This window comes from Toxoplasma gondii, chromosome IV, assembly GCF_000006565.2.
Source record: "Toxoplasma gondii ME49 chromosome IV, whole genome shotgun sequence".
Classification (NCBI taxonomy): Eukaryota; Apicomplexa; class Conoidasida; order Eucoccidiorida; family Sarcocystidae; genus Toxoplasma; species Toxoplasma gondii.
Genome location: NC_031471.1, coordinates 1,403,257 through 1,430,536, shown reverse-complemented (window position 1 = coordinate 1,430,536; position 27,280 = coordinate 1,403,257). Strand labels below are relative to the sequence as shown.

The 27,280-nt window shown below is 52.0% G+C and overlaps 4 protein-coding genes across 4 annotated transcripts; 2 read left to right on the top strand and 2 right to left on the bottom strand.

Moving 5' to 3' along the window:
- Window positions 1-37: 37 nt before the first annotated feature.
- On the top strand, window positions 38-8,050 carry TGME49_318310 (transketolase). Its single transcript, XM_002369729.2, has 11 exons — window positions 38-248; window positions 953-1,127; window positions 1,510-1,614; window positions 2,127-2,267; window positions 2,531-2,730; window positions 3,263-3,460; window positions 3,883-4,128; window positions 5,059-5,416; window positions 5,876-6,048; window positions 6,489-6,699; window positions 7,089-8,050. The coding sequence occupies exons 1-11, from the start codon at window positions 96-98 to the stop codon at window positions 7,226-7,228; spliced, it is 2,100 nt and encodes a 699-aa protein (XP_002369770.1). The 5' UTR covers window positions 38-95; the 3' UTR covers window positions 7,229-8,050.
- On the bottom strand, window positions 7,811-11,944 carry TGME49_318320 (ATP-dependent Clp endopeptidase, proteolytic subunit ClpP domain-containing protein). Its single transcript, XM_018782924.1, has 4 exons — window positions 10,905-11,944; window positions 9,799-10,264; window positions 9,035-9,193; window positions 7,811-8,500 (listed from the first exon to the last, which is right to left on the bottom strand). Exons 1-4 carry the CDS (start codon window positions 11,436-11,438, stop codon window positions 8,199-8,201), a joined length of 1,461 nt encoding a protein of 486 aa, XP_018637998.1. The 5' UTR covers window positions 11,439-11,944; the 3' UTR covers window positions 7,811-8,198.
- Window positions 11,945-12,065: 121 nt separating this feature from the next.
- On the top strand, window positions 12,066-20,642 carry MYSTA (histone lysine acetyltransferase MYST-A). The gene is made up of 10 exons (XM_002369731.2): window positions 12,066-13,637; window positions 14,045-14,133; window positions 14,827-14,946; window positions 15,627-15,736; window positions 16,801-16,972; window positions 17,093-17,164; window positions 17,698-17,802; window positions 18,240-18,369; window positions 18,925-19,107; window positions 19,744-20,642. The coding sequence occupies exons 1-10, from the start codon at window positions 13,434-13,436 to the stop codon at window positions 19,972-19,974; spliced, it is 1,416 nt and encodes a 471-aa protein (XP_002369772.1). The 5' UTR covers window positions 12,066-13,433; the 3' UTR covers window positions 19,975-20,642.
- Window positions 20,643-22,618: 1,976 nt separating this feature from the next.
- On the bottom strand, window positions 22,619-24,803 carry TGME49_318340 (hypothetical protein). Its single transcript, XM_018782925.1, has 3 exons — window positions 24,619-24,803; window positions 24,450-24,562; window positions 22,619-24,394 (listed from the first exon to the last, which is right to left on the bottom strand). The coding sequence occupies exon 3, from the start codon at window positions 23,793-23,795 to the stop codon at window positions 23,094-23,096; it is 702 nt and encodes a 233-aa protein (XP_018637999.1). The 5' UTR covers window positions 23,796-24,394; window positions 24,450-24,562; window positions 24,619-24,803; the 3' UTR covers window positions 22,619-23,093.
- Window positions 24,804-27,280: the final 2,477 nt, after the last annotated feature.

Sequence of the window (27,280 nt, the reverse complement as noted above, 5' to 3'; positions counted from 1 at the left end):
TCGTTTCCTTCTTTCTCTCTCGTCTTTTCCGTCTCTTTTCCGTTTCTCTTTTTTCCTCTTCTCCTTCTCCGTTTTTTCCTTCGTTTTCTTCCACGATGCCGCAGAAGCGCCGGGGCTCCAACGCCCATCTGGGCGAGGCCAACAACCAGCCTGAGAAGAAGAAAGTTTCTCCTGGAAAAACCGAACTCGGCGCCACTGACGTCCTCTGCGTGAACACGATTCGCTGTCTCGGCGCGGACCTGCCTACCGTGAGTCTCCCAACGTTTCTTTCACTCTTGCGTCCGTTTTCGCGCTTTGTCACTGTCCTTCTCGCTTCGCGGCGACTCGCGGATGCTCGTGTCGGCTCTCCCTGTGCCTACCGGCGGAAGCAGAGAATCGATAGACTGCATGCGCATGTTCTGTAATTCCCTCTGGCCTCTTTGAAGCCGTCCTTTCTGCTCTCTGGCTCTCCTACATTTGTACATATGTACATATGTACATATATACGTATATAAATATATATATATATATGTATAGACGTCGATGTACATGTATGGATCTACGGATAGAGAGAGACATTTACACATGTGCTTTCTGCGTCTGGCACTTTCCTTCCTCCACCTGTGAATGCTGACGCGTGGATATAGATCTACACCTACCTACATTCTCGCGCTCCCCTGTTCTCTACAGATACATACGTATATACAAATACACGTATAGACATACACGCGCATTTGCATATACACAGATATATATATATATATATATATATATCTGTGAGTAAATCTGCCGCTTCTCGCGTTTTGTATCTGTCCGTCTATGCGTTTAGATACGTGTGCGTCTATACAGAGAGAGGGCGCGATGAAGACATGCGCCTTCTGTCTCGTGACGCGTTCCTTTGCCTCTAAAGATGAGCATGCAGAAGGTTGCATGCACCCGTGGCATTGGCTTGTGCATCGCTTTGCCTTTTTAGATTGCCAACAGCGGGCATCCTGGCGCCCCCATGGGCATGGCTGCGATGGCGCATGCGCTCTGGGGCTACGTGCTACGACACTCGGGAAAACATCCGCAATGGTTCAACCGCGACCGCTTCGTTCTCTCGAATGGCCATGCCTGTGCGCTTCTCTACTCGATGCTGCACTTGACAGGTACGGCCGCGCCTCGCCTGTCTGTCTGTCTACCCCGCCGGAAGAAGGTCGCTTCTCCGGGCGTTGCCTCGGTTCCGTGAACTCGACTCGCTGTCTCCGTCTTCGCGTCTTCCGCCTCGCCGGTTGGCGCCTGCGCCGCCATGAATGAGTGACCGTGTGAGTGCGTCTGCGAGTCGGCCTCGTCTCCGCAGCCTTCTGCTGGAGGCGACGCTGAAGGGCAGTCATCCACGCCGCTTCGGCTGCGTCTTACCCGGCGACGAGAGGAAGACGCGGAGGCGAGGGTGACGGCGTCTCGGTGTCTTGTCGGTGCAGCGCTCTCTCTCTCCGCTCGTCTCGATCGCAATTTTGGGAGTCCTCGCTGCGTCTCGCGTTCTGCGCTCAGGCTACGACATGTCCCTCGAGGATCTGCGTCAGTTCCGCCAGCTGCACAGCAAGACTCCTGGGCACCCTGAGGCACACTACGCCGCGGGCATTGAAACCACAACCGGTGAGGACGGCTTTCTCCGGCGGAGGCGTTCGAGGCCGCCAGCTGCACAGGCGTAACCTCGAGTCTCTCCCGGTACCCCTGTCGCTCTCGGCCGCTGCGGTCGCAGTTCCTCAGACGCTAAACGGCGAGGAGGAACGGAAGTGAGAACAGAGCTATCTCGAACTCCCGGGGGCGGTCGGCCGCGAGTTGGGCTTCCATAGAGATCCAGGAAACGCTCGCGACCGACGCATGCACAGAACGAAACCGCGACCGACATCTTCTCTCGCAATACGCGCGATGTGCAGACAAACGAAGAAACGAGTCCGCCTCTTCATTTAAACACCCAAGGCAACTCACACACCCACAATAAATACACATATATATATATATATATATATGTATATATATATATATATGTATATATATGTATATGTATATATATGTATATGTATATATATGTATATGTATATATATGTATATATATGTATATGTATGTATGGTTTCGGTGTTGTTCAATCTGCATGCGTGTGTAGGTCCCCTGGGCCAGGGAATCAGCAACGCAGTGGGCCTTGCACTCGCGAGTGAATACATGTCCGCGAAGTTCAACAAGGATGGGTTCCCGCTCTTCGACAATCATGTCTTTGTCTTTTGCGGAGACGGCTGTCTCGAAGAAGGTAGGCGGAGCAGACCTGGATGCGCGTTTTCGAACTTCAGTGAACGTCGCTCTGCTGGCGCGTTTCTCGACGAACCGCGCCTCGTTCACGCAGCAACGTCTGAGACGCGTTTTTTGTGCCGGTCACACCCCCCCTTCACACCGGACTCTTCTTTGCGGCTTGTCCTCGGTTCCTTCCGCTCCTTGTCTGCGGCGCTGTTTGTCTTTCTCGTTCATGTTTTTGTTTCCTGTCTCTCTCCGTGCTGCCGCTGTCGTCGTTGGCAGGAGTGTCGAGCGAAGCTTGCTCTCTCGCGGGCCATCTTGGCCTGCACCGCCTGACGGTGCTCTACGACGACAACAACATCACCATCGACGGCGAACTCCATCTCGCGTTTTCGGAGAAAGTTCAGCAGCGCTTCAAAGCCTACGACTGGCATGTGGACGTCGTGGATGACGGGAACACCGACGTCGCCGGCTTGGTTCAGGTAAGGCCTCCGCGAGAAGCGACGCCTCTGGGGTCTCTCTGGACAGTCCTGTGGTGGGGACCGCGTTGCCAGTGTTTCACGAAGTTGCTCTCCGTCTTCGGATCTCCGAAAGGCCTGTGGAACCCACCGAACGGTCTCACACACATGGCAAAACCATCGTTTGTCTGTCACTGCTTGTCACCGCGGAACTTCGCTGGGGGGACGCTGCGATCCGTTTCCAGCCATGCGGTGCCCGTGTATGAAGGTGCCGGCGACATGCACCTGCAGCTGCGGAAGTCGCGGTGTGTAAGCGTCGTCCACCGATGTCTCTGCTTCGCGATCCACGAGAGCGGCTGAGTCGACATGCGCGTTTTCGCTGCTCTTCAACGTTTACCTCTGCGCGGGTCTCAGCGTGAAGCAGCGACCGCGACGCGTCCCCGCGATCCGGCGCATGTGGAGCTTGTCCTGTTCTCTGCCTCGGAGAGTGGAGTTGAAGGCCTTCTCCTGTTCTCTGCACGTCCCTGTGTTGAGTTGCTGCTTTCGAATGGTTCAGGCCATGGAGAACGCGAAGAAACGCACCGACAAGCCGACGCTGATTTGCGTCCGAACCACAATCGGTTTCCTCTCAAGCAAGGCAGGAACTGCGAAAGTCCATGGATCACCCCTGTCTGAAGAAGAGCTGCGAGCCGTCAAGGAACAGTGCGGACTGAGCCCCGACGAGAAGCTGCAAATCCCTGAAGAAGTCAAACAAGTATGCCAGAAGCGACACTCGACGCCTCCGTCCGAAAACCGCCGGAACAGGCCACAGCCTACACACACACACTTCAAAGTATTGACGCATGCATGCATATACATATACATATATATATATATATGTATATGTTTATATATATATATATATATCTGTATGTATGTAGACGAAGATATCCGTGTGTCCATGTGTGTCAAGTGTACATGGTTGCGTGAATCTATGTTGGGGCAAGTGTATCTCGGTCTGCATAGTGGAGTCTCTCTGTCCATATAGACATATATATATATATATTATATATATATATATATATAAATCTGCACGTATGCATGTGGGGAAGCAGAGAGACGTTTGGGGAGTCTCCAGCGACTGGCGTTTGGGTGCAAGGATCGGTGGAGTCGCGTCTTTTCGTTTGGCGTTTGCAGTTCTACGCACAAGTGCAGGAGCGCGGTGAACGTTCCGTGGAGGCGTGGAACGCGCTGTTTGAGAGATACAAGAAAGAGTACCCATCTGAGGGTGAGGAGATCGAGAGAATGTTCAGTCACAAACTGCGGCCGGAAGTCTTGGAAACCTTGAAGACGCTGGGCGAGAAAGCCAAAGAGAAAGCCGACTCGACGCGCGCGCACTCGGGACGCATGCTGTTGGGAATTAAAGACTTCATGCCCGAACTGGTGAGCAGCGGAACGCATGCAACTCGCGAGAAAAATCGAGACAGAAGCAGCCAACGTCGAGTCGAGGAAGGACACCAACGCGGCCAGCTGGCTGTACAGCGGACCTGGAGGGCCTTCTGTCAACGGAGAAGAACAGAGAGACAGAGAACGCATGTCGCCGGGAAGCGAGCACAGGACAGTGAAAGGACAGCGCAGCTCCTCCTGGACAGAGGCCGGACGCGCGCGAGCATGAGACATGCAACAGAGAAGGTCTCTAGCAAAGAACACAGTATTGGAAGTGAACAAAGAAGAAGATAGAAACACCAGGCGAATACCCACCGGTTCGAGGTTCTCGCACCCGTTGCAGACTCGCCAGTGTGCTCTTGAGAAAACCATCATGTTCTGCACCTTGACGTGTATGTTTTTCGATGTCCTGTATCGAGAAGGCAACGGCGCCATTTGCCCTTCAGTCCCTTTTGCCGTTGCTTTGCGTTTCTTTCGTCCTTTGAAAGAGTTTGTCAACTTTGTTCAAACACAGGGTCAGCCCAAGACGACACCCTGTTCTGCGTCGGATGCTCTAAGCGTCTCTTGTACATCTTTTGCTGTTCCTTCGCTTCTCGGGTGCCTTTCGCGTTGGCGACTCGTTGCCTCTTGTCTACGTTTGACTTTTTTTCTTCCCCACCTTTGACGTCTTCTGTTCCCTATCGTTCACGGTTTCTCTGCCGAATCTCTTCGTTCTTCTCCTCGTCCAAGTGCGTTGAGTCTCTTCCTTGGCTTTCGTCTTCTCCGTTCGTCCTCGTCGTGTCTTCCTCGTCGTGTCTTCCTCGTCGTGTCTTCCTCGTCGTGTCTTCCGTCGGTCGCTTCTTCTTCGTCCTCTTCTTCTTCTTCTTCTTTTTCGTCTTCTTCTTCTCACTCTCTCAGGTTCTCTCTCTTCTTCCCTGCTCGGTTCAGATCGGCGGCAGTGCGGATTTGACCGGGTCGAATTGCACAGACTTGAAAGAGCCTTCGTTCCAGGTGGCGAACCGATCTGGACGCTACATCCACTTTGGAGTCCGCGAACATGCCATGATTGCCATGGCGAACGGCCTGTATCACTTCGGCTGCATGCGCCCCTTCTGCGCGACGTTCCTGAACTTTGTGACTTACGGCTGGGGAGCAGTGCGTCTCGCGGCGCTGTCCAAGTGTGGAGTCTTGGTAGTCGCGACGCATGACTCCATCGAACTCGGCCAAGACGGCCCCACCCACCAGCCCATCGAAGTCCTCGCGCTCTGCAGGGCGACTCCAAACCTCATCGCCATTCGACCTGCGGGTCCGTCACGAAGGAAAAAGAAGAGGGAGAAAGGGCAGAGCTGAAGGAAGACGAAAAAGAAGAGGGAGAAAGGGCAGAGCAGAAGGAAGACGAAAAAGAAGAGGGAGAAAGGGCAGAGCAGAAGGAAGACGAAAAAGAAGAGGGAGAGAGAGCTGGAAGTCGGCGAAAACAGCAGGTGAAAAGAGGCAGTGAGTGCGAAGTTCTAGAAAGCTGCAGAAGAACAGCATTTTTCACGACGCCGCATGCCTGTTCGTTCCTCATCTTGTGCGACGACTCGACTGTTTCGTCGGCTGACAGAAAGAGAAAGAATTCCACTCGTCTCCCTTCCCTCGTTTCGACTGTTCTATCTCTCTTTTGGCCCGCTGAGAGACACGCATTCGCGAGGCCTCTTCCGCGGCTCCGACCTTCATGTTTTCACGGAGGCTTGCTTCTTCTGTCTTCTTCCGTCTCTGCATGCAGACGGCACCGAAGTCGCTGGCGCCTACGCGGTCTGGCTGCGAGACGAGTTGAAGCGCGTCACGGTTCTCTCTCTGTGTCGTAGTTCCGTTCCTGTCCTGCAAGGAAGTTCCTTCGACGGCGTCATCAAGGGCGCGTACGTTCTCAGCGACTTCGAGAACAACGGAAAGAAGAAGGTAACAAACTGCTGGTATGGGCCGCGACTCGCGCCTTTCCGACTTCATGCGTCATCTCTCTCTCTCTCCAAGACTCGGTCTCTTCTCTGTTTGTGTCTCTATCTTCTTCGCCGTCTCTGCGTTTCTGAGTCGGGCCCTGTTTGCCGTCTCCGTTCGCCTCTCGCCGCTTCCGGCCTGGCCTCGTCTCTCTCGGAGTGTTCGGCCGGCTCTCGCTTTTCTTCATGCAACTTCGCCGCGCGTCTCGGAGACTCCGCGTTTGTCTCGGTGGCTCTTCACTGCCCCGCGTCTGTGTGTGAGGTCGCAGTCTGCGTCTCTCTCTCTCACTCTCTCTCTCTCTGTTGACTGTGTCTGTCCGCCGTGAGACCTTGGTCTTGACTCGCGTTCCGTCTGCGTCTTCCGTCTCTCGACCTGTTGTCTGTGCTTTGTCTTGTCGCTTCTAGGTCGTCATCGCGGGCAGCGGGAGCGAAGTCCACTTCTGCGTAGAGGCGAAGAAACTCCTGACGAACAACTGGGATGTGCGCCTCGTCTCGATGCCTTGCTGGACGCTCTTCGATGAACAACCTGCAGAGTACAGAAACCAAGTTCTGTGTCTCTCCGAACGCAGACAAGGCAAAGTCCTCACTGCCTACGTGGAAGCTGCGTCTCCCTTCGGTGAGTGCACCCGCGTCTCTCTGCGCTTCACTGCTTCCCGACCAGAGAACGGTCTACTTCCTTAGTGTACATAAAATACCTAATATACATAGTATATATATAAATATATATAAATATATATAAATATATATATATATATATATTTATGCATATTTAAATATTTATGAACTTACATACAAGTGCCAGCAGGTATGTGTGCGGGGAAGGAGTTTTCTTCTGAGTCGGCAAGGTGTCGGTTGGTCGTCAGGATTTGCGTTGAAGCACCGCGCTTTCGTGGGCTTCTCGCGGGTGCCCTCTCCGCCGTTTTTGAGCGCGACGCGCAAAGTGGAGAGCAAAATGGAGAAAAGAAGAGACGCGCTTTTTTTAAGTCCCTCTGTGGCTTTCCTCAGGATGGGAGAAGTACTTTGACGTCCATGTCGGTCTGCCGACGTTCGGAGGGAGCGCGCCGGCGAAGGCTCTCTACGAGTTTTTCGGCTTTTCTCCGGCGAACATCGCCAAGCGAATTGAGGAGTTCCAAGCCCCTTTCTAGTGGACAAGTACTCGCGCAGAGAACAGAGAGGCGCGCAGGGAGACGAAACGGTCGGAAGAAAAGACAAAACGCATTCGAGGCTAAACGGACCGCCAGAGAGGAGCAGAGGACTGGATCTCGCGTCCTCAAGCGAGCGTCGACGAGCGCTTTCCTCCGAAAAAATGTTTTGTGCCGGAGTTCCGGGTGTATGTCCCCCTGAAACGAATTGCCTCGATCCGTCGTGATCCACAACTTGTGCTCGTTCCACGCAAAAGTCGTAACTGGCATGCATTTCTCCACGTCCGCAAGACGCTGCTTTTCCTCTCTCCGAGTCGTTTTGCTCTGGAGGCTTCGGGTGCTTTCTCTCGGACGGCCGTCGCCGTGTCTCTGCTTTTTCGATCGCGCTGCCTCCTGCCGTCTGTCTCTCCACCACTCACTCGAGGCCAGACGTGAGGGAGAGAGCCGAGAGCGAGGAATGAGACCATGGGCGAGCGGAACAAGAGAAACGAAGACGGAGGGAACGGACGTACATGAGGAAAGCGAACAAATCAATCGTAGAAGAGAGAAGCGGTCGCGGGAGAGAGAACTCAAAGGATCAAATGAACTAACAGTTGCTTACGGCTTCTCGGAAATAGAGTGAAAGACACACTCGGCACTGCGAAGCTCGTCAAAACTGTGGAGAAGTTCGGAGTTCTCGCCAGTCGGCAATGCATGCATCGAAAAACGTACCGGTTTTTTCGCCCCCACCCACACTCACGAAGGAGAAGGAAATACCCAATACCTGTGCCTTCACTTTCCCTGGATCTACCAAATCACCTACACCCACAATCCCTATATATAAATAGATATAAATAAATATAAATATATATATATGTATGTACAGTCAGGGACGTAATATATCTCTCTGTAGAGATAAGGATATAAGTTGCAACGGTGGGGACCCTCGGAAAAAAAGCGGAATCTGCGGTTTTCATCGGGTATCGATTTCACTTCAATGAGGCCTGCCTCTGAGAGGTTGGATGACCTGGTCGATGAGTCCATACTCCACGCCTTGTTCCGCACTGAGAAATAATTCGTTCTCGCAGTCCTCTTGAATTTCTTTCTCCCTCTTCGCAAGCCGTTCTCTGTCCTCCCCCGCTTCTCCCCTTTCTGAATGGCTCTCTCGTTCGCTCCCGCGATCTCCTGGACCGCGCCGAGTGCAGAACGCCGCGAGGTGTCTGTACACCAGGCGCTGGACGCTTTCGATCTCGGCGGTTTCTCGCTCAATCGTTTCCGCCTGGCCTTCGACGCGACCTGAGAAAGATGGAACGCGAAGGGCGTTTGACTTCCCAGTGAAAGCGAGACGCATATTTGAGGAGAGTGAACAGTTGGAACTCCCAGTTCGCCATGAAATCTGCACCCTTCGAGCGAAGAAGCCACACAGACGCCCCTTCAAAGACAAAGCAGCATTCACTCATCTACACCCTCGCATGTACATGCAGACGCATATACTTGGCACCTGCCATAGTTCTGTCTCAGCACTCTCCTGCATGCGGCGCGCATACACGGATACTTATACATGCATTTACATATACGCCTTATACATAGATATGTATATACATACATATGTCCATTTGTGTGTATATACATGCAAAATACTTGCGTATAAAAGGATTCCTTTTGTATATAAGTAGGTATGTGTATAGACCTGATTTGTCAGGTAGCCCTCATAAAGATGGAAGACCGTTCGTCGTTGGACATCGATCGCTTGCCGCGACCTCAGATGAGTTTGAGGAGTGGACTCTGAAGACGTTTGCACAGTTGCGTCTGCAGAAAAGGCTCAGTCACCTTCGATTTGTCGAAGAGAAAAGCGGCAGGAAGGAAACGCGCGGCGATGCCCGGGCGTCCCCGCAGCGAGGAGAAGCGCCGCGACGCCCCCTGCCTGACCGATGGATGTGGTGTGGACTTCAAAAGGCAGCGAGTGACGGAGATCCAAGAGGCTCAGCGCTGGAAACGAAAACAACGAGACTGCAAATAGCCTCTTGAATGACGGCAGAAACGCACGAAAACAGCTGCCGACATCTACACATACGCATGTATCTTCACTGATATAAGTCTATATTATATACATATATATATATATATATATATATATGTGGCTAGGCACATGTAAATAAATGTCGATGTCCGTGAATACATACATGGCGCCATACTGAGATAAGCATGGGGATGGGGGAAAGAGACATTTAGAGCGGAGAGGAGAGAGGTGCAGGAGTCACTTCACAGAGAGAAGAACCGACGACAGTTTAGGCAAAAAACACCGTGAGACAAGTCGCCGCACAGCGTGTCGGCACAGGCATGTGCATCTACATATATATATATATATATATGAATATATATATGAATATATATATGAATTTATATATATATATATATATATGAATACATGTATGTATATAATTCTATGTTTGTCTATATAGATGTATATGTATGAATATATGTATGTACATATTTATATGTATGTATATATTTATGAACGACACCGTGTTCTTCACGGCCTTCTTGTGGAGTTTGAGGCTGTGTTAAAAGCGCAACATTTTCGAGTTCTGTACCTGCTGTCACCGATCCCCCCGGGGAGTTGATGAGAAGGTCAACAGGAGGAAGACAAGAGGCGGTCGTCTGTCTCTGTTCACTTTCTTGTTGTCTCCTTGAAGTCAAGCACTCGGATTCTGTGCAGGAGTCTGGAAAGAGCGAGGAGAAGAAGGGCATCTGTCGACGTCGCTTTCTGTCATGCGGAGACGCGAAACGTCGGTCTCTCTGGGAGGACACACAGAAGACTCTCTCGTCCGACCTCCACGCCCTGTTCCGGTCTTGTCCTCTGTCGTCTTCTTCGTCTTCCTTTCTCTCTCCTTCGTCGCGTCCTCCCTTCTCGTCCTCTGCATGCGCCGCCAAGAAGAGCAGCTGAGAAGCGAGGAAAGACGCCAATTCGTCAGTCAACGGACCTTGGAGGAACAGGACTCGCCGACGGAGGAAGAAGCGGTCGAGCGTCTCCGAGACCTCTCGACCTGGAAACGAACTCTGCATAACGTAGAACAAAGTTCGCAAAACATGAGAAAGAACGCAGAGACCATTCCCTGCAGACCAGGCAGAGAGACAGAAGGCAAGAGCGAGCTGTGCAAAGGATATGCAGAAACGAGAAGAGAGATTTGGAGAGCGACACGGAGAAGGAAACAGAGCAACGAAGAACCCCAGGAAGCCGTAGAAGTTCGCGACAATGTGAAGAGACGATTTAGAGAGACAGAAAAAAAGACAAAAAGATAGGGTGAAAGAGAGTGAGACGGACCAGGTTGCTGTGGACGCAGAGATGGTGTGGAGAACATACAGCAGTGAAAAACACGCAAAAATTCAGGGAAGACGAATACCTTGTATTTGAGCGACGGAACCCGCAAAGCGAAATCTCAGAAGCATGGGGAGAAGAGAAGAGAAGAATTCTGACAAACAAAAGGAGCGTCGAACGTTTCGCTGCAACGCTTCCGACACAGGTTTTGACAGAGGCGCGCGAAAAACGAGGAGACAGGCAAGGGAACGAGACCGCCGCGAAGGCTTGAAGGGTCTCGACATTTGCAGAGGGTGTCTAGAGCTCAAGAGAGAAAAGAAAGGCGAGAAACCGTGAGAGGAGACTGGAGGAGGAACGAGGCAGAAATCGATACTCACGTACCCCATCCGAAACCGTGTACGGCGAGACGTGCCCTGGGGTGTACATACACCCCACGGACTCGCCATCTGTCATTGCGAGGCCATCGCTGCGTCTCGCAAGCTCCCCGAAGCCTTCCGAACGGAGGAAAAAACTATGTTTTACGAGACTTCTTCCTTCCTTTTGAGAGGAAGGACTGAGATACCGCCTCTTCCCTGACCATCCCGATGGCTTTAACAATCGATGCGAATTCAGCGAAGAACTGGGAGAAGACGAAAAGGTAGTGGAGAGAGAAGAGAAAGAAGAAAATGGAGAAGAGAGAGAAGAGAGAGCAGAGGAAGGAGGTTGAAGGAAAGACGGAGGAGAAAGAGAAGGCGAAGAAGCCGCTGCGAAAGAGGAGAGAAGAGAGAGAACGAGAAACGAACGAGCGAGGCAAGAGAAGTGGAGAGCCGGAAAACGTCTCAGAAAGAAAGGCGAGAGCTCAGAAGAGGTACACAGATGAGAGGGAATGAGCTGAGAGCGGGAAGAAGAGAGAGTATTTGACAGCAGCAGCTGCATGGTGCGTTTCGGTCTCGCGCCTCTCGGAGCAAATGCTTTGTCTTCCCCACGGTTCGCTGCTTCTCAGACTTAGCGCTGACACAAAGTTTCAGAGGAGGTTCGCTGCGTCCTCTGAAGAAAGGACTTCGCAGGTGCTGTCGCCTCCAATAATAAGCGTACAAGATGCAAGGATACATGGACGGAGGTCGCGAAAGAGACACAGACAGGAAGAGGAAAAACAGAAAGAGGGGAAGAAAGAAGAAAAGAAAGAAGGAAAGGACCAAACAGAGAGCGGTGGACGAAGATGGAAAGATGGAAAGATGGAAAGATGGAAAGAGGGATACGGGGAGAAGAATGTGCAGAACGACAACGAAACGTGTAGGAGAAGAAAGGAGGTTGGCGCTCGACGCGCGAGGCAAGACGATCACCCGCGAAGGAGACAGAGCCTGCAGGCGGCGTAGTGCCGTCAGAGAGGAAGAGAAACGAAAAACTTGTCGAGACCAGGAGAGAAGCGCGAGGAGAAAAAAGAGGCGAGAAAGAAACTGGAAGCAAGCGAGACAAAAGACTTTCTCTCCATGGCGCGTGTCTGCTGTCGCGACAGGCGAAACCGGCGGGGTGCAGGTGCTCGCATGCACACAAAGAAAGGAAGGAAAAAGAGAGATCAGCGGTCCCTGTGAAAGGCAGAACATTTCGCCTCTCCGTCAGGCTTTCTTCCTGCGTTTCTCCTTCTCAAAGGTCCCAGTCTTTGAGCTGCGTTCGTCCTTGTTCTCTCGCTCTCCCGCTGGGCTGCTGAGTAAGCAAGCGCCGGCGGAGCGCTGAGGCGAGGAACGGTGCTCAGTTCTTTTTACGCGGGCAAAATTTCAGATTTTTTCGTCGCCTTCTCGCCTCTCCGCGAGAGGAGTCGGCTCTGCTTGTTCCACTGTGAATCTCCGCCGCAAGACTCCAAACGCGGCCTCGGTTGTGTCGCGACTTTCGCAGCGCCAAGGTGCCACAGAGAGACGACACAAGCTTCCGTGAAGAGCGAGAAGAGAACAAGTCTGAGAAGCAGAGGGAGAAGAACGAGGAGAGAAACAGAGGAAGAGAGACAGAGAATGAAAGAAAGAAGCAAGAGAAGATGAGAGGGAAAGACGGAGGCGACGAGAGGGCGAGGAGAAGTGAAAGAGACTGGAAGTCTGTCGGAAGCTAACTGTCTGGGGTCTCTCTTTTTTCGGAGTCCCTTTCGTCATCGCTTTTCTCACCTCTGCAGCTTCTGTAGACAGCCTTCGTCGCCTTCCCCCCCTCTTCTATATGGCTCTCGCCTTCGCCTCACGACTTCGTCTTCTTCTCCAGCTTCGTCTTCTTCTCCAGCTTCGCCTTTTCACTCATCCGCTTCTCACGCTTCCTCTGCCGTGTCTTCGCTTTCCTCTGTACGTTTACGGGGCTCTTCCTTCGCAATTGCCTTCGCGTCCTCGCTGACGCGTCACTTCCGCGCGCTCGGCTTTCTCAGCTGGTCTCCGTCCTGCGACTTGTCTCTTCTTCCAGCTCTCTTGGTCCTTTTCGCTTTCTCTCTCTTCGGCGCTAGCTCTCTGGCTGTTCTCGTTCGTTCGCTGTCTGTCTCTTGTCGTTCCTTTGCCTCAAAACGATTCTCTCTCCACTCTCGCTGAGTTCTTGTTCGTTTCCCCTTCGTCTTCCGTTTCACTCTCTCTCGTCTTTTACGGCGTTCTTTGCCGCGGCAGTGCCACCCTACGTTTTCTTATCAAAACGTCTCTCTGGAGGACGGTCTACGTCGTTTTTCGTCTAGGGGAGCCTTTCTTATCAGAGGGCCTTCTCTCTGTCTGTTCGTCTTCCTCTCTCTGTCTGTTCGTCTTCCTCTCTCTGCCTGTTCGTCTTTCTCTCTCTCTTCCCACAGCTCTCCTCTTTTCCCCCCAGTTATCTCTTTTTTCTGCTTTTTCTTCTTTCGCTTTTTTCTTTCTCTTTTTTCTTTCTCTTTTTTTCTTTATCTCTTGTATTTTCCTCCTCATTTTTCTCTTGCCCGCCATGAAGAGAGTCTCGGGAGCGGCTGCTCCGCGACTCAGCGCGGGAGCTCCGTCGGCCGTTCGGCCTCCCCAGCCGGCGATCTCCAAGGGCGCCTCCGCCGCTCCAGGCAAGGGCACTGTGAAGGCCGGCGCCGGACTTTGCAAGGGCAAAAGAGGTGGAAAGACCATCAGCACTGCCAAGATGAGCGATTCCTACGTCGTCTCGGTGAGTAGCTGTGCTGCTCTGCGCTCTGCGGGTCATCATGTTCCTTTTGCGCGCTTCTCCTTGTTTTCTTCCTCCTTTCTCTCTCTGTGTCTCTCTCTCTTGCTCTCTTCTCCTCGTCTCTCTCATCTCTCTCGTCTCTCTCTTGCTCTCTTCTCCACGTCTCTCTCATCTCTCTCGTCTCTCTCTTGCTCTCTGCTCCTCGTCTCTCTCATCTCTCTCGTCTCTCTCTTGCTCTCTTCTCCTCGTCTCTCTCATCTCTCTCGTCTCTCTCGTCTGCGTTTTTTCCTTCGTCTCACGCCTTCACCCCTCTGTCGGAGTGTCTCCTGTCCCTGTGTCTCTCTTCTCTCCGTCTCTGTGCTTGCCTCATTTCGCCGGTTTTCGTTTCTTTCTCTCGCGTTTGTCTCCAGTTTCCGAACGCGCTGCCCGTGAAGCAAGTCATCTGGGCGCGCGACTCTCTCGCAGGCGCTTGGCGGCTCTGCTCGATTGTCCACGCGCGGTACGGTCCGAGGTTCCAAACGAAAGCGGCTCTGGTCGCCATCTGGACGGCCTCGCTGCTCGCGGCACCATCCGTATCCTGGGGACCGGAGTGTCTCTGTGTAGTCGATTTGACGTCTACCAGTGTGAACTTGCTTGCGCTGTAGCAGAGCCTCGAATCTCAGAGATACTCCTTCGCAGACGAAGAAAGTCGTAGTTTTTTTTGACGCTCCTGTCCTGAAGGGTGGTGGCGTCGGCGTTTCGCTGAAAAACAGATGAACAAGTGACTTCACGGGCGGGAGCCGTCCAGTCTGCCGAAGTCTGTCAATCATTCGCGAGCTCTGGGTGACTTTTGCTCGACTTCTGTTTGTGCCGGTATTCCTCCTGTCCTCGTCCTCTTTGCTGTTGTCATACATGTCTCCACCTGAACACAGACGCAAGACACATAAACTCTTTGTGTCTTTGTCTCCATTCATCTGGCGGCTGTCTCTCCTTCTTCTCCCCCGTTTCCTTCTGAGTTTTCTCCCTCTCGTTTCCTCCTCGCTTTCTGTTTTTTTTCTCTGAGGTCATTTCCTGTTCGGGGTGTCTCTTCTGCTCCTTCTCCCATTCCTTATTCGACTCCGTTCTTCCTTTCCTCGTCTCAGCTTGCCCTTCTTTTTGTTCTTGCTCTGCCCCACAACCTGTGTCGAGTGTCTCCGTCGGTGTCTCCTTTCAGCATGAGGGTGGCTCCGCCAGTGGACGGCTCCAGCTCTTCGAGTTCTGAGAGCCGTGAAGGTTCGAAACCTTCTCCCGACAACTACGACTACTACGTCCATTTTCTCGGATTTGACAGACGGTGAGAAAGCAGAGAATAATCAGAGATCGGTTTATCTCCTTCGCTTGTCCTCCGCGTTTTCTTGCCCTTGTCGTCTTCTTTTTCCATTCTTCTCTCTTTGAGTCTCTTCTTCAGAGATTCCTTTCTTGCTCCCGGACCGTCTGGTTACTGCATTCTCGCCAGGCTCCCTCCGCTTCTAAGCTACTTCCGCTGAGAGGTGTATTTCTCTTGTAGTCTCCTCGGTCGATGGTTTTCAAAACGTTTCCTTTTCCCCGCCTTTTCTTCTCCCCCTGTTTCCTCTTCGTCCTCGCTCTCTCCTCCTTGCCGCTCTTCGCCTGTTCGCCTCGCGCCTCTGGCGGCGGTTGCCGAGTGTCTCGACACCTCGCGCTAACGAGGGGATACGCCCTCAACTCGTGGACGTGAGACCGAGCCAGCGAATGGCTTCTGCGCTCGCTCTGAAGACAGAGAACTGAATAAGGTCGAGAGAAAAAGGGATGCATTCATAGAACGAAAGAGAAGCCGTCACAAACAGGCGAATCCGGGTGGTTACAAGCAAGCGACGGAAGGAGCGTGGATCGCGACACCGCTGTAGATGCATCAGCTTACGTGGAAGCAGTCAGAGACTTCTGAATCCTGCATGGCGGTTCTGAACTGTTCCGGACTCCCCTGCCCCCGGATGTCCTGTCGCTCTGTGTTTCCAGCTTAGATCAGTGGAAGGCATGGGAGGAAGTCAGAGAGAACGAGAGCGATTTGCCTAGGGACGAACCGTGCGTTAAAGAGGTTCCTGACTCCAGCGACGACGAGCACGCAGGTGGGTCTCCTGGCCGGTCGATGGATTCTTGGCCGTTATTTTTTTTACCGATCCTGTCGATGCGGGACGTTCAACGTTGTGCCACGGTGCAACGAAGCAGTGGACGCGGCGGATCGCCTCCGTATCGACTTCCTTTCGCACGGTGTTTCTCCTCAATGCGCCTGTATGTCTCGCTCCATCTGAAACGCGAGACGTCCGCCAGACACCTTCATCAGGTCCTCCTCCCCTTTCCCCTGCTCGATTCTGAGCTCCCGACTCTTGCCGCGCTGAGAAATCCCCAGGCGAAAACGAACACCTCCCCAAGCTGCGTTGTTCTTGTGGAGACAAATCGGACAGCAGAGTGACACTGGTGGCTGAAGACAGTGCGTTGTCTCTTCTTCCCTCGGTCGAGAGTCGCGAACTTGAGAGAAACGAACGTCTCTCCGCAGTTCTCTCCTGGGGAAGCAGGAGACCTTCCCACAGTCTAAGAATAACATGTAGTCGTGCCTTCGCGGGACCAGTTCAGAAACGAAATACTCCAACAGTTGATCTGCTTCAACCGCTGGCGCGTCGCTAACTGCGCCTCTATGCGCATGTACACCAGACAAAGCCTGTCTGCATGTGGACGCGGACGACGTGCATCTGCCCATGTACCTTTTCTCTTGTAAACATGCATGTGGACACACATACGTATGTCCGAGAATGGACAGCTAAAAGGAACTTTCTTGCTTTCCATTCCTTCCTTGCTCCTCTTTTCGGAGCTTCACTTGTTCACTTGTGTACGTCTCTGCACGGGCAGTCAGAGTTGCTCTCTCCGTACCCAGTTGCATGCGTCTTCGACATAAGAATAGACACTCGTATATATACATAAATATATATATATATATATATATATATATATATTTATATGTATATATTTATATGTATATATTTATATGTATATATTTATATACTGTGGAGGCGGTTCGATTTTAGGTGTGTTGTTGGCTGTTGCTGAAGAGTTCGTTGTCTCTGGAGAGAGATGCTTCGAGAGGGTGGCGGCATGAGCAAAGTCCAGAGAGAACCGCGAGGCATTCTGTTTTCAGGGATGGACGAGGAGTATTTGCGCGAACATGAAGAAGCGACGAAAGTGAAGAGCATCGGCACAATTCGAATGGGCCGCTACAGCGTAGACACATGGTATTTCTCTCCGTATCCGAAGCTCTTTCAGAACGTCCAGACTCTTCACATTTGTGAATTTTGCCTCACCTTCTTCAGGTGAGAAACGCGCTGCATGCGTCGGCCTTGGCTCGCACCCCAGAGTCTTTTTCGCTGCCTACGCCTTCTCTCACCCTCATCTTGAGTCTGCGGTGGGCGCGTCCGTTGTCTTGTTTGCAGGGAAGAAACCGAGCTTCGACGCCACACAGGTCTCTGTGAGTGTCGGCATCCTCCCGGAAACGAGATTTACAGGTACCGGTTCTCTCGAATCCGCGTTATGGACATCTTCCTCTTTTCGTACAAAACGCTTTTCGTCCTCACTCTTCCCATCATTCTCCCCGCATTTCTCCCTCTCCTTCGCCTCTTGTTTTTCTCTCTCTTACATTTTTCGGTCTCTTGTGCATGCTCTGAACTGGGTGGCGAACTCCCTTCCGGTGAGCGCTCTGCGGGTGGCTTGGAAGCGTTTTGAAGAGTTCGATGAAGGCGTTCTTCTGCATCTCTGAATTGTCGTGCTTCGTCTGTTACGTCTTTTGGGATGGTCGTCCCTTCCACGATTCGAGAAAAAAGACGAGAGAGAGAGAGTTCCTGGGGAATACTGCATGTCGCTGGCATGTCGTAGCAGCTTCTGCCGTGTAGACGAAGACGCGAAACTCTGTAAAACAGCCGATGAAACATACGATGAAACAAGCTCTGCTTTGAGATTCAAGCATCCTCGGTCTAGGACGGTGTAGGGACAGCCGGTTATAGGGCTCTTGCAGCCAGACCAATTGTTTTTCTGCTTTCAGAGACAAAGACATTGCCATGTTCGAGGTGGATGGCAACCACTGTCGAGTCTATTGTGAGAATCTCTGCTTTCTCTCCAAGCTCTTTCTTGATCACAAAACGCTACGGTACGTTTCGCTCGTTTGATTCTCCTTGCCAAGTGGAACACACCTCAACTGTGCCGTACTCGTCCTTTTTCGTCTGAACGACGCGCATGCGAGTTTCGTTCTTCCTTCTTGAGGTAGCTGCCAATTCCGCTTCAGGTTTCAAGGCCTCCAGTGGATGCTGTCTCTGTGCTTTGGGCAGCGCTGGGCAGGCAAGTGATGCAGGACGAGAAAGTACTCTCGTGCGGTTTTTCACCTCTCTCTCTGCTCTGCCTCGAGGGTCTTCGCGCTCTTTGTGCGTTTTCTCGAGCGTTTTGGTTCTTATTTATGGTACGCATCCAAGTCGAACCTGACTGCGGGGAACGCTGGAAACGTACATCCGTCATGTCGGTCTTAGCTGTATGGTTGTCTTGAGTCAGTTGCTGTCCGTTCTGTCCTCCCTTAACGGATCTTCTCTGCAGGCACCCTGTCAGTCTCTTCCTCTTCTACGTGATGACCGAGATCGACGACAAGGGATACCACATCACAGGTTACTTCTCCAAAGAGAAATACTCGAAGAACAACGTCTCTTGCATCCTGACGCTGCCGCAAGTACGCTTTCCAAATCTGCGAGCGCTCCTTTTTCTCTCTGTCGACCAAGCTCTTCAGAAAGGTCTTGGCCATACGCATGGTGACGTCGAATACTGGTGTATGTGCCGGTGTGTGTATCTAAACGATCTGCATGCACATGTCGCTGTGTCTCTGCATGTTTTTGTTTTGTGTGCGAACGCGTCGAGAAAAAAGGTCTCTCTCCTCGGGATGCGAAGTCATGTCTTCACTCCGCAAACCGAGACGGACCTCTCTGCGTAAGACACCGATCGCAAGCCGTCGCTGTTTCACCTAAAAACGCAGCTTTCCGGTTTTCTCCAGTTTTCTCCGCTTTTCGCCGCATGCAGTCATTCACGCATGTCTGCGCAGGAGCGATGCTGGTTTCATCAGGGTGTTTGGCGGACGGATGCGCAGAGGAAATGTTTGGGGTGGGCGTTTCGGCATTCAGATGGTTCCTGCGCGAGCGACGAACTCGCTCTGCGCAAAGGAAGACCTGCTTCTCCAGAGTCTTTGTTTTCAGGAGGCGCGCTCTTCCGTGTCTGTCTGTCTTGTATGCAGCACCAGCGAAAAGGCTACGGGAAGTTTCTGATAAACTTTTCTTACGCACTGTCGAGGGCAGAGCGAAAAGCAGGCACCCCCGAACGGCCGCTCTCGGACTTAGGCAAGGCCTCGTACATCGCCTTCTGGACGGAAGCGATTCTCGCTCTCCTCGAGAGAAACGAAGGCCGCATCTCTGTTCAGGTAAACGCAGGACAGTCCTTTTCCTTCGAAGCAGAAGAAGCACTACTGGAGCTGGCCTCGTCCGTTTTTTTCGCGTCGAACCGAGAAGACGAAGCGCGTCCAGAGAGACAGAGAGCCGCAGAGGCTAAAAAATACAACCGCCAATCTCTTCAGATCAGGATTCAGTACAGAGCTGTTTAGATACGCTCACCCAGATGTATAGAGGATGCCAGGTACCGAGGCGGTAGATAGATATCGATTCAGGCGTAGATGCAAATAGGTAGATGGGCAGATAGACAAGCATAGAGAGATAGATAGGGAGAGTGGAAGGGAGAGAGAGAGATAGAGAAAGTGGAAGGGAGAGATTGAGAGATATAGATACAGATAGATAAGTGGACCAGTGAGGACTAGTGAACAGGTAGGGACTCGAGTTGCTGGTGTGATGGAAACATTCATTAGGTAGTCGTCATTATGGAGGTTCGCTGACGAGTCGGAGACACAATGTCTCTTGACTTTCGATCCTTTCCCGGCAACTTTATTGCCGTTTTTTCTGTTTGTACAGCGCGTTCTTGTGTGATCTCTAGGATTCCGGAGCTTCCTGTTTGCACCTCTTCGAGAAACGAAGGGTTGATTTGCCATGTTTTCTTTTTTTCATAGGACCTCTCTCGGATGACATGCATTGAGCAAGCAGACATCTTGGCTTGCCTCGAGCACCACGGAGTTCTGAAAAGCAAAGGCGAGTGTTTCTTCCTCGTTCTTCCTCAGCAGAAAATCAAAGCTCTCAAGGAAGCAGCAGGGCGACCTTCGAGAGCTGTCAAAGCGGAAGAGCTCCACTGGATACCTTACGATCGATATCTTATGCCTTTTGAGTACAGTCCTCAAGCCTAAACCTCTCGAGGTTTTGAAAACGTTTCGGTAGTCTTTCTCCCTTTTGTACAATATGGCACCTTCAACTGTATATAATATATATATATATATATATATATGTATATGTGTATACTACCTAAGTTTGTTACCTCACACCTTTCAACTACAACGCTCAATCCTAAGTGTCTTGGGTTTTTACAAAGAAATATTGAGTATTTTCTGGTCCTGTTCTTTTCAATCTGTCTCTTTGCATGTGAATCCGTATGGCGTCATATGTACGTTGTATATGTAGACACATTCCCGGTAGCCGTTATCTCACTTTTTTCGAGTGCAGCTCTCGCCCCCGAAGCTCGGATTTTGTGCACAATAGACCGGATCTATCTTCCTTATCCTTCCCAATTTTGGAGTCACTTTGTGAAATTGCGTGGATATCTTCAGAGACTGCAAGTTGTCGTCCTTCACTGTATGGAGTGTAGATTCTCTTTTCTGAGAGGATTATTCGTAGGTTGCTCTACATGTAACGTGACATTCCGGCGTAAGGTGAATGCGTTGGAGGCCCTCCTACATGCTAACTTGAATTCAGGCTTGGAGAACGCTTCGTAGTTTCTTTCTTGGTGGTGCTTTGCTTCGCATACACACGTAGGTGTATTTGAACAGAACGACAGAGACGATGTGAAGACATGCACGCGCTGCTGCGAAGAGAGACAGTCATGGCAAGGAGAGAAGAGTGGAGAATAGGGGAATAGAGCTCTCTCGATTTGTCACCTAGCCCGTGTAACATGATCAGAAGAGCCTCTCGTTCTGTCGCAGCACTCTCCCGTAGCACGAGGATGTGTACCTGAAGGTACATCGATAAATTCATAGAGAGATAGCTAAAAAATGCGGAGACAAAGAGAAAAGTGAAAGTGGGTATAAGTATTACAAATATATATACATGCAGACATTTATGAATATCGACAGGTGTAGACGCATATACATATAGATATAAGTGGGTATAAGCACGAGCAAATGTGTGAAAAGGTAGACATCTCTATAAATGTAGACATGCACTGATTCAGATCGAAAGCCAGTGTAGATATACACATGGAGACGCTCGTATCAATATAGATTTATGTAGACATCTACAGATGTAGAGAGACCATTTGACATACAGATGCCCAGAGGTGCACACCGACAAGTACACAGAGGCGGCCGTCTCTCGGGATGGAACGCATGCTCACACGCATGTCGAGAGTTCCGTTTGCAGAGGCGTAGAACTCCCGCAGAGAGCCCACAAGCGTGCGATAAAGTGAAACATTCAGAAGCCAGGCAGAGTTTTCTCATCGTCTTGTGCCAGTCTCTAATGGGGCGCTGTGGCCGGAAAGAAGGGTGGGAGAAAGAAGGAAAGAGAAATTCTCTACAGACAAACCCAAATGCAGCCGTGAGCAGTCGACGTGAGTCGTTGCTTCACGTCTTTCGGATTTCGCTCAATCGCGTGCACTCCGTCGCATGCACGAAACCGGAGAAGGAAAAAAACTCACCTAGGCAAGGTCTATTTATTATGGAAATAACCATGCATGCGGCCTTCAATTTTAAAAGCGACGTGGACTTCCCCAGAGGTGACGCAGCACGGGAAGGGGAAACAAAGAAATATGACGTACGATGAAGACGTAAATGTCAATGAGCATCATGACTGCCTCTGTCTGTGAAGGGAAACGTGACGCCTCTCGAAACAAATCTGCTGCTTTCTGAAATCGCGAATTCCCTGATCTTACCGAATGTCGTCAAGGTACTGAACGTCGACTTTCGTGTTGTCACGCCGTTGTCGAGACACGCCAACGGTCAAGCAACCCTGTCTTGAGAATGCACGAACAGTCACAGCCATGACAGAAGGAGGTGCTTCTGTTTTCTTGACGTAGCTCGAAAGTTGAATCCCGTAAACAGAGACAGGCTGGATCGAAACCGCCAGTGCAACGCGTAGTGCATACTCCCTATGGGACGCTTACGCTGAACGTGACGTTTGTCGTGAGGACTTTGGAACTCTTCTAGATCAGGATCGAAGCAAGCCGGTGGTTAGACACTAGTCCGGAAAAAAGCTCGCGAACATCGCGGATTCGGTGTATATCCCTCCCATCAATTCTCTGGCCGCAAGCGTTGTACGAAATGCCACTCTGTGAACAGTATCAAGCCACTGTCTCTCACCTAAAGCTAGAGACGAAAAAAAAACTGAGACGCGTGTGCACCGAAAAGGCAGGTTAAACCTAACCAGCGGTTGCGCTCTTCAGGTTTACATTGTCAACTAATCGTCAACATACGGCGAGTATGCTTAGAATTCTTCTCTTTGGTGCCACCGAAAGGAGCTACATATTCGATTTTCTTCCATACCGCAGGCTCATTGATCCGAGAAACTAGGCGAGTGCGAGATGCCTTTTTTCCCCGTGTGTGACAAGGACAACACGTTGAAAGAGACGATACAGACAAAAGCTGAGCAAGAAAGGTGGAGAATCAAAAGTGCAGAAAAGTGGAAGGGCCGAAACAAGAGGTCCCCAAGGAACGCGTGACCACGTCCGATTCTCTTTAACCCACAAAAAGTCGAAGTGCACAAAAAAGGGGGAACGCAACGTGAAACGTGCATTTGTGAGGAGCTCTTTTCTCGACTGCAGCATAAAGAAGACGGGGTCTGTGTGTGTGTGTGCAGAACGTCCTGCGTTATCTGCATGCCTGCACACATTTGTAAACTGGTTTCCAAAGAGAGAGGCGGCGTTTGGAGTTTATCAAAGCAACTGGGTGGCGAAAAGGAGACAGCTGTCGTTGTTGTCTCAGTTTCTCGTCTACGGTTTGACTCGAACAAGAAAGTAGACGAGGAAGGCAGAAGACAGAAACAGAGTCACGGGAGCAGAGTAGCAGAGTTCAACAACTGACACGCTACCGCACAGACACAGAAAGAAGCTGGGAGACAGACCCGCGTACAGAACAGAGAAGCGAGAGAAAACACGAACACTGGGAAAGAAACGCGTGTCGGCTACCTTTGGCGAATCCCCACTCTCGGCAAAAACTCGAGAAACCCGGAAGGTAAGTAAGGCCGCCTGCGGAAGAGATTTCGATTCTCGCTTCGGTCGCGTGTTTTAGACACTGGCAGTCAAGAAACATCCCCCCTTCACTCAACCTCGCGCGCCAGGTCTCTTCTTTCTCCGCCAAAATTTCAACCAGAACGGTCCGTCGTACAGCTCGGGTGTCTTTTCACTGTGTGCATCCTTCGCCGCCGTTCGTTTCTTCCACAAGTCCTGCGAGTGCTGGATTGCCCTTTCCGTCCTCTTCTTCTGCTCCAGTTCACAGAGAGAAAGAAAAAACGACTCTCCACTCTTCTTCCCTGACCCTGCTGTCTTCCCGCTTCCTTCAGCCGAAGAAGGAGAAGCAGGAGACGAGGAAGATGAGGCAGCTGAGGAAGAGGAAGATGAGGCACGAGAGGAAGGCGACGATGAGACAGAAGAGGAGGGCGCAGTAGAGAAGGCTCTTCGCAGTCTCCGAGTAAGAACAGGGAACGGACGAACATATCCCCTTGCAAGTTGGTAGCAGGAAAACAGAGAAGACGCAGAGGAGAAAGTGTGAGAACAGAAAGGGACTGGCGGATATGGGCGAGCAAGAAGGGAGACAAAAGGCGCCTGCACGCGGGTTAAGGCGACGGGGCTTTTCGCGAGGCCGCTTGGTGGCCCAGCGGGGAAAGCGAAAGCTCTCCCGGCCATTTTTCGGGGTCTCTGAGGTGTCTGTTGAGGTTCACAAAGCCGCTTACTCGGCTTTTCCAGTGACGGCGAACAAACAGAGAAACAAGACCCGAGACTGTTGCTGCGCACCCTGTGCCTCATGCAGGCGCACAAAAAGGCAAAGAGGAGCTCCAGGAGCGAAACATGGAGAAGAATAAAACATATAAAAAGTAGGGAATGGTGAGGCAGCCCTTTGAACAGGACGCGGCCGCTGAAAAAAAGCAGCACTGTACGAGTGTCGTGGCCCTCCCAGAGAGACCCTAGTGTCTTTAGTTGAAAGAAGGGAAACGTTCTGTCCACCCTCTCCCCGTCACCACACCATCCATAAAACCAGTCTCTAGGGATTCACCAACAGCTGCAAACACAGAAACATGCAGTTTGTTGCGAGATCTGCATTCTGCCGCTTATCGGGCATCTTTCTCTGTAGATGCGCCCAGCAGACGAGCTGTCTCCAGTCTCTTCGTGGTTGAGCGAAGAAACCTTTGGGTGCTTCTAGTTCTCGGGCACCGGCGGAAAAAGCTGGGTAAAACGAGGCTTTGTCGCACGCGCTGCTCCTCCTCTTGCTTTTTTTGTCTGTTCTTCTCGAAGTTCTCTCCTCTGTCCAGTTCACTCCCGAAATCGATTGCAGCAAGTCAGCTTATCTCTGCGCCCCTAACGGTCGGTATATAAGCCGAAATTTCGCCGGGCTCCTGCACTACGGGCTGACGGGACAACGCATGACGCTACAGGGTGCCAAGCCCCAAAGGCGAAACCCACGTATTCCTTTTAAAAGGAAACGGCGTGCTTCCTTCAAAGGCCCTCTTGTTCAGATCGGCTCATCCCTTCGCGTTCTGTACAGCGTGAGTCAAAAAAACTGCCGCTGCCTCACCCTAGTGGACACACCTGGCTACCGACAGGGAGACTTGAATGGGGTTGAGACCCCTACCTAACAACATGTGGAAGTGGGTGTGTATGATGTAGTGTATTGCCATGATGATGCTGGGCGCCAGATATCTGAGACGAACACCGTATGGGATGTGCGGGGATCACGTCTTCCTCCCTTGTTTAGTGGGAGCGTCGCCTCGCCAGGTGCCATATCTTGACCTAAGAAATACTGTTTTTGAGCATGTGCCGTGGAGAGAAGCCGGTAAATGGCTTTCCTGCTTCATTATTGAGTTTGGATTTTGCCAGATACAGCAGACATGGAGCGTTTCTTCTGTCTTACCGGTCGGCCTCGCGTACCGGTGGCCGCTGTCTGCTGAGGCCTGCAGCTTCTAACGGAAAAAAATGTGTTGGCGAGTAGCGCACCAAGAAAATTGGCTTTCACTGGCGTCATCCGCCACGAGGATGGACTTGGTTGTTTCTCCGCAGCCAGCTTCTTCCAAAAACTCGCGGCAGATTTCCATTAATGGTTGCGCTCGTTGGAGCTGCCGCCGATGCGCTTGCGCTTCTCGCGGTGTCTCTACACCTCGAGGGTGGCACGCGCTGCGCAGGTCGGCAACTTGCGCGGCTGCAACGTCGACAGTGTGCAATGGCGGCAGAGTGGCGGCAGAACGTGGTGTTGAAGTCGCTCAAAATGCTGGAAGACAGTTTCTAGAGAGGCCCGGGGATAGACTGTCGAGGGAGCTTTTGGTACGCGAAGAAACCGAGATGGGGGGCTTTCCCAGGTTTCCAGCCACGCGTTTCACTACTGACGGACGGCGCCGCACGTGTGTCGCGCGGGGGTGGATGAGCACGCGCACTAGGGAAAAGTGCATGCTTCGTTTTTGCCGGGGGATGCGAAGGTTGCGCTGTGGCTGGATGGGCTGGGGGCGCTTCGGAGAAGCGGAAGGCAGCCGTGCGCGCTGGCAGGGGGAGGAGCGAGAGCGGCTGAGAAGCGCTGTATGAGCTGTGGCGGGGGCGGGAGCAATGGACAGGAATGCATCCTCGCAGCAACGTTGGCAAGGAACGTCTGGGAATATGTGCCTCTTTCTGTGCTTACACGCGTGACGACCTCTGGGACATCGCGCACACAGTAACCAAGTAGGAAAGTGTGGTGTAGACACATGCGGACGCGTCGAGCTTCTGGACGTGTAGGTCTTCCCTCTCTCTAAATTTGTACATCTGCATCGACGTGGTTTGTGCGGCTCAGGTGCATCCCTTTTTTCCCTGTTAACCACTGGGGTATGTCGTGAAGGAACCCCGGAGAAGGAGCGTGCGTGGATGTGCCTCATCAGCTCTAGAGCGATGCGCGTCTTTTTTCGGTTTTTCCCCGTGAAACCTTTTTTTTCCAGGCGTCTGGGAGGGAACCAGGAACAAGAGAGGCAGGTCGCTTCCCGTCCCACCCGCCCCCTTCACAGTTCCTGCGAGTTTTTTTCTGCGGCCAGTTTGTAGAAGCGACGGAGCGTCCGAGCCGTCGAACTCTTTGTATGCCGAAATTTCCAGACATCACCAGTTTCCGGGCCAAAGGGAGGGCGACTCGTGCTCCTCTCTAAAATTCCGGGCCAAATTGACGAGCCTCTGTCGGCACCGTGGGAGGAGCGAGGCAGACTCGTTATTAGACCTGGCCACCGGTGTCCGTGAAAAGTGTGTGAGTGCCGAGTCGCTCCGCGGTTCTCCTTCCGTCCTGTGTTTTTTTTCCTGTGCGCTCCTCTTCACATTTTTTTCTTTCGCAGTGCGACGCCGAAAACAGCTCTCTAGTCGGGCGAATAAACCACCACAGCGACAGACAGGGCGTGTCGCAACTCGCGGTGTGTGCGTACGTGAAAAAGGCAAAGGAGCAACCGCAAATCTCCCTTGAACAGGCCGAATCCCTCCCTTGTATTTTGTTTCGGATGAGCTAAACGTTTTCTCTTTCGGTGCCGTGCACAGCGAGGCTGGCCCTCATGGCGCAGCCCCAGTGGCGGGTGCAATGAGAGATCCTCGCTCGGGAGTCAACGTGCTGCCGTGAGGCGCGGAACAACGAACGAATGTCTGCGGGTAAAACGTGCATCTTTGCGGAAAAAGACGGACGTTCTCTCTGTTTCTTGGGTCCAGGCGAAAAGAACCGTGTCGGTGAGAGCCGCACGGCCTGCGCCCTTTTTGGTCTGTCGTCCGGTCTAGGTTCCAGCAGGCGGCTTCTCTTTGGCGTAAAAGGAAATAATCGTTCGTGAGAGGGATCCATTGCAAGATCCACAGTTATCCAATTCCAGCGACGGCAGCGCACGATTGCTACTCTCGTCCGACCTCCCGCGCAGCCCCGTCTGTTCAAGCCCCGTAGACACACGTAGTTCGTTTTTCACACTTTTTCGGGTATTGTCCCAGCTTCCTGCCGCTGGTGTTGGGTGGCGTCAACGCGTTTGTCAAATCCCTCGTGTGCTAAGATTTAGGTCCTCGATCTCGGTCACGCGTTTCTTGTTCAAGTGCATTTCCGCGTGTCTCGTTGGTTGCTGTGTCGCGGGGCTGCGGCTCTCGCCGGCGTCGTGCTTCTTTGGTGCGAGTCTCTCGCAGATGGTGTCACCTGTTTGTGAAAGACGTCCTTGTCAGCTTCGTTTTTCCCAGTCGGCCTTCAGAGCTCAGAAAGTTCTCTGGAGTCTCTGTGGCCGCAACACTCCGTTTGCCTTGGCCACTCTGCTTCGTGCCTCGCAGCG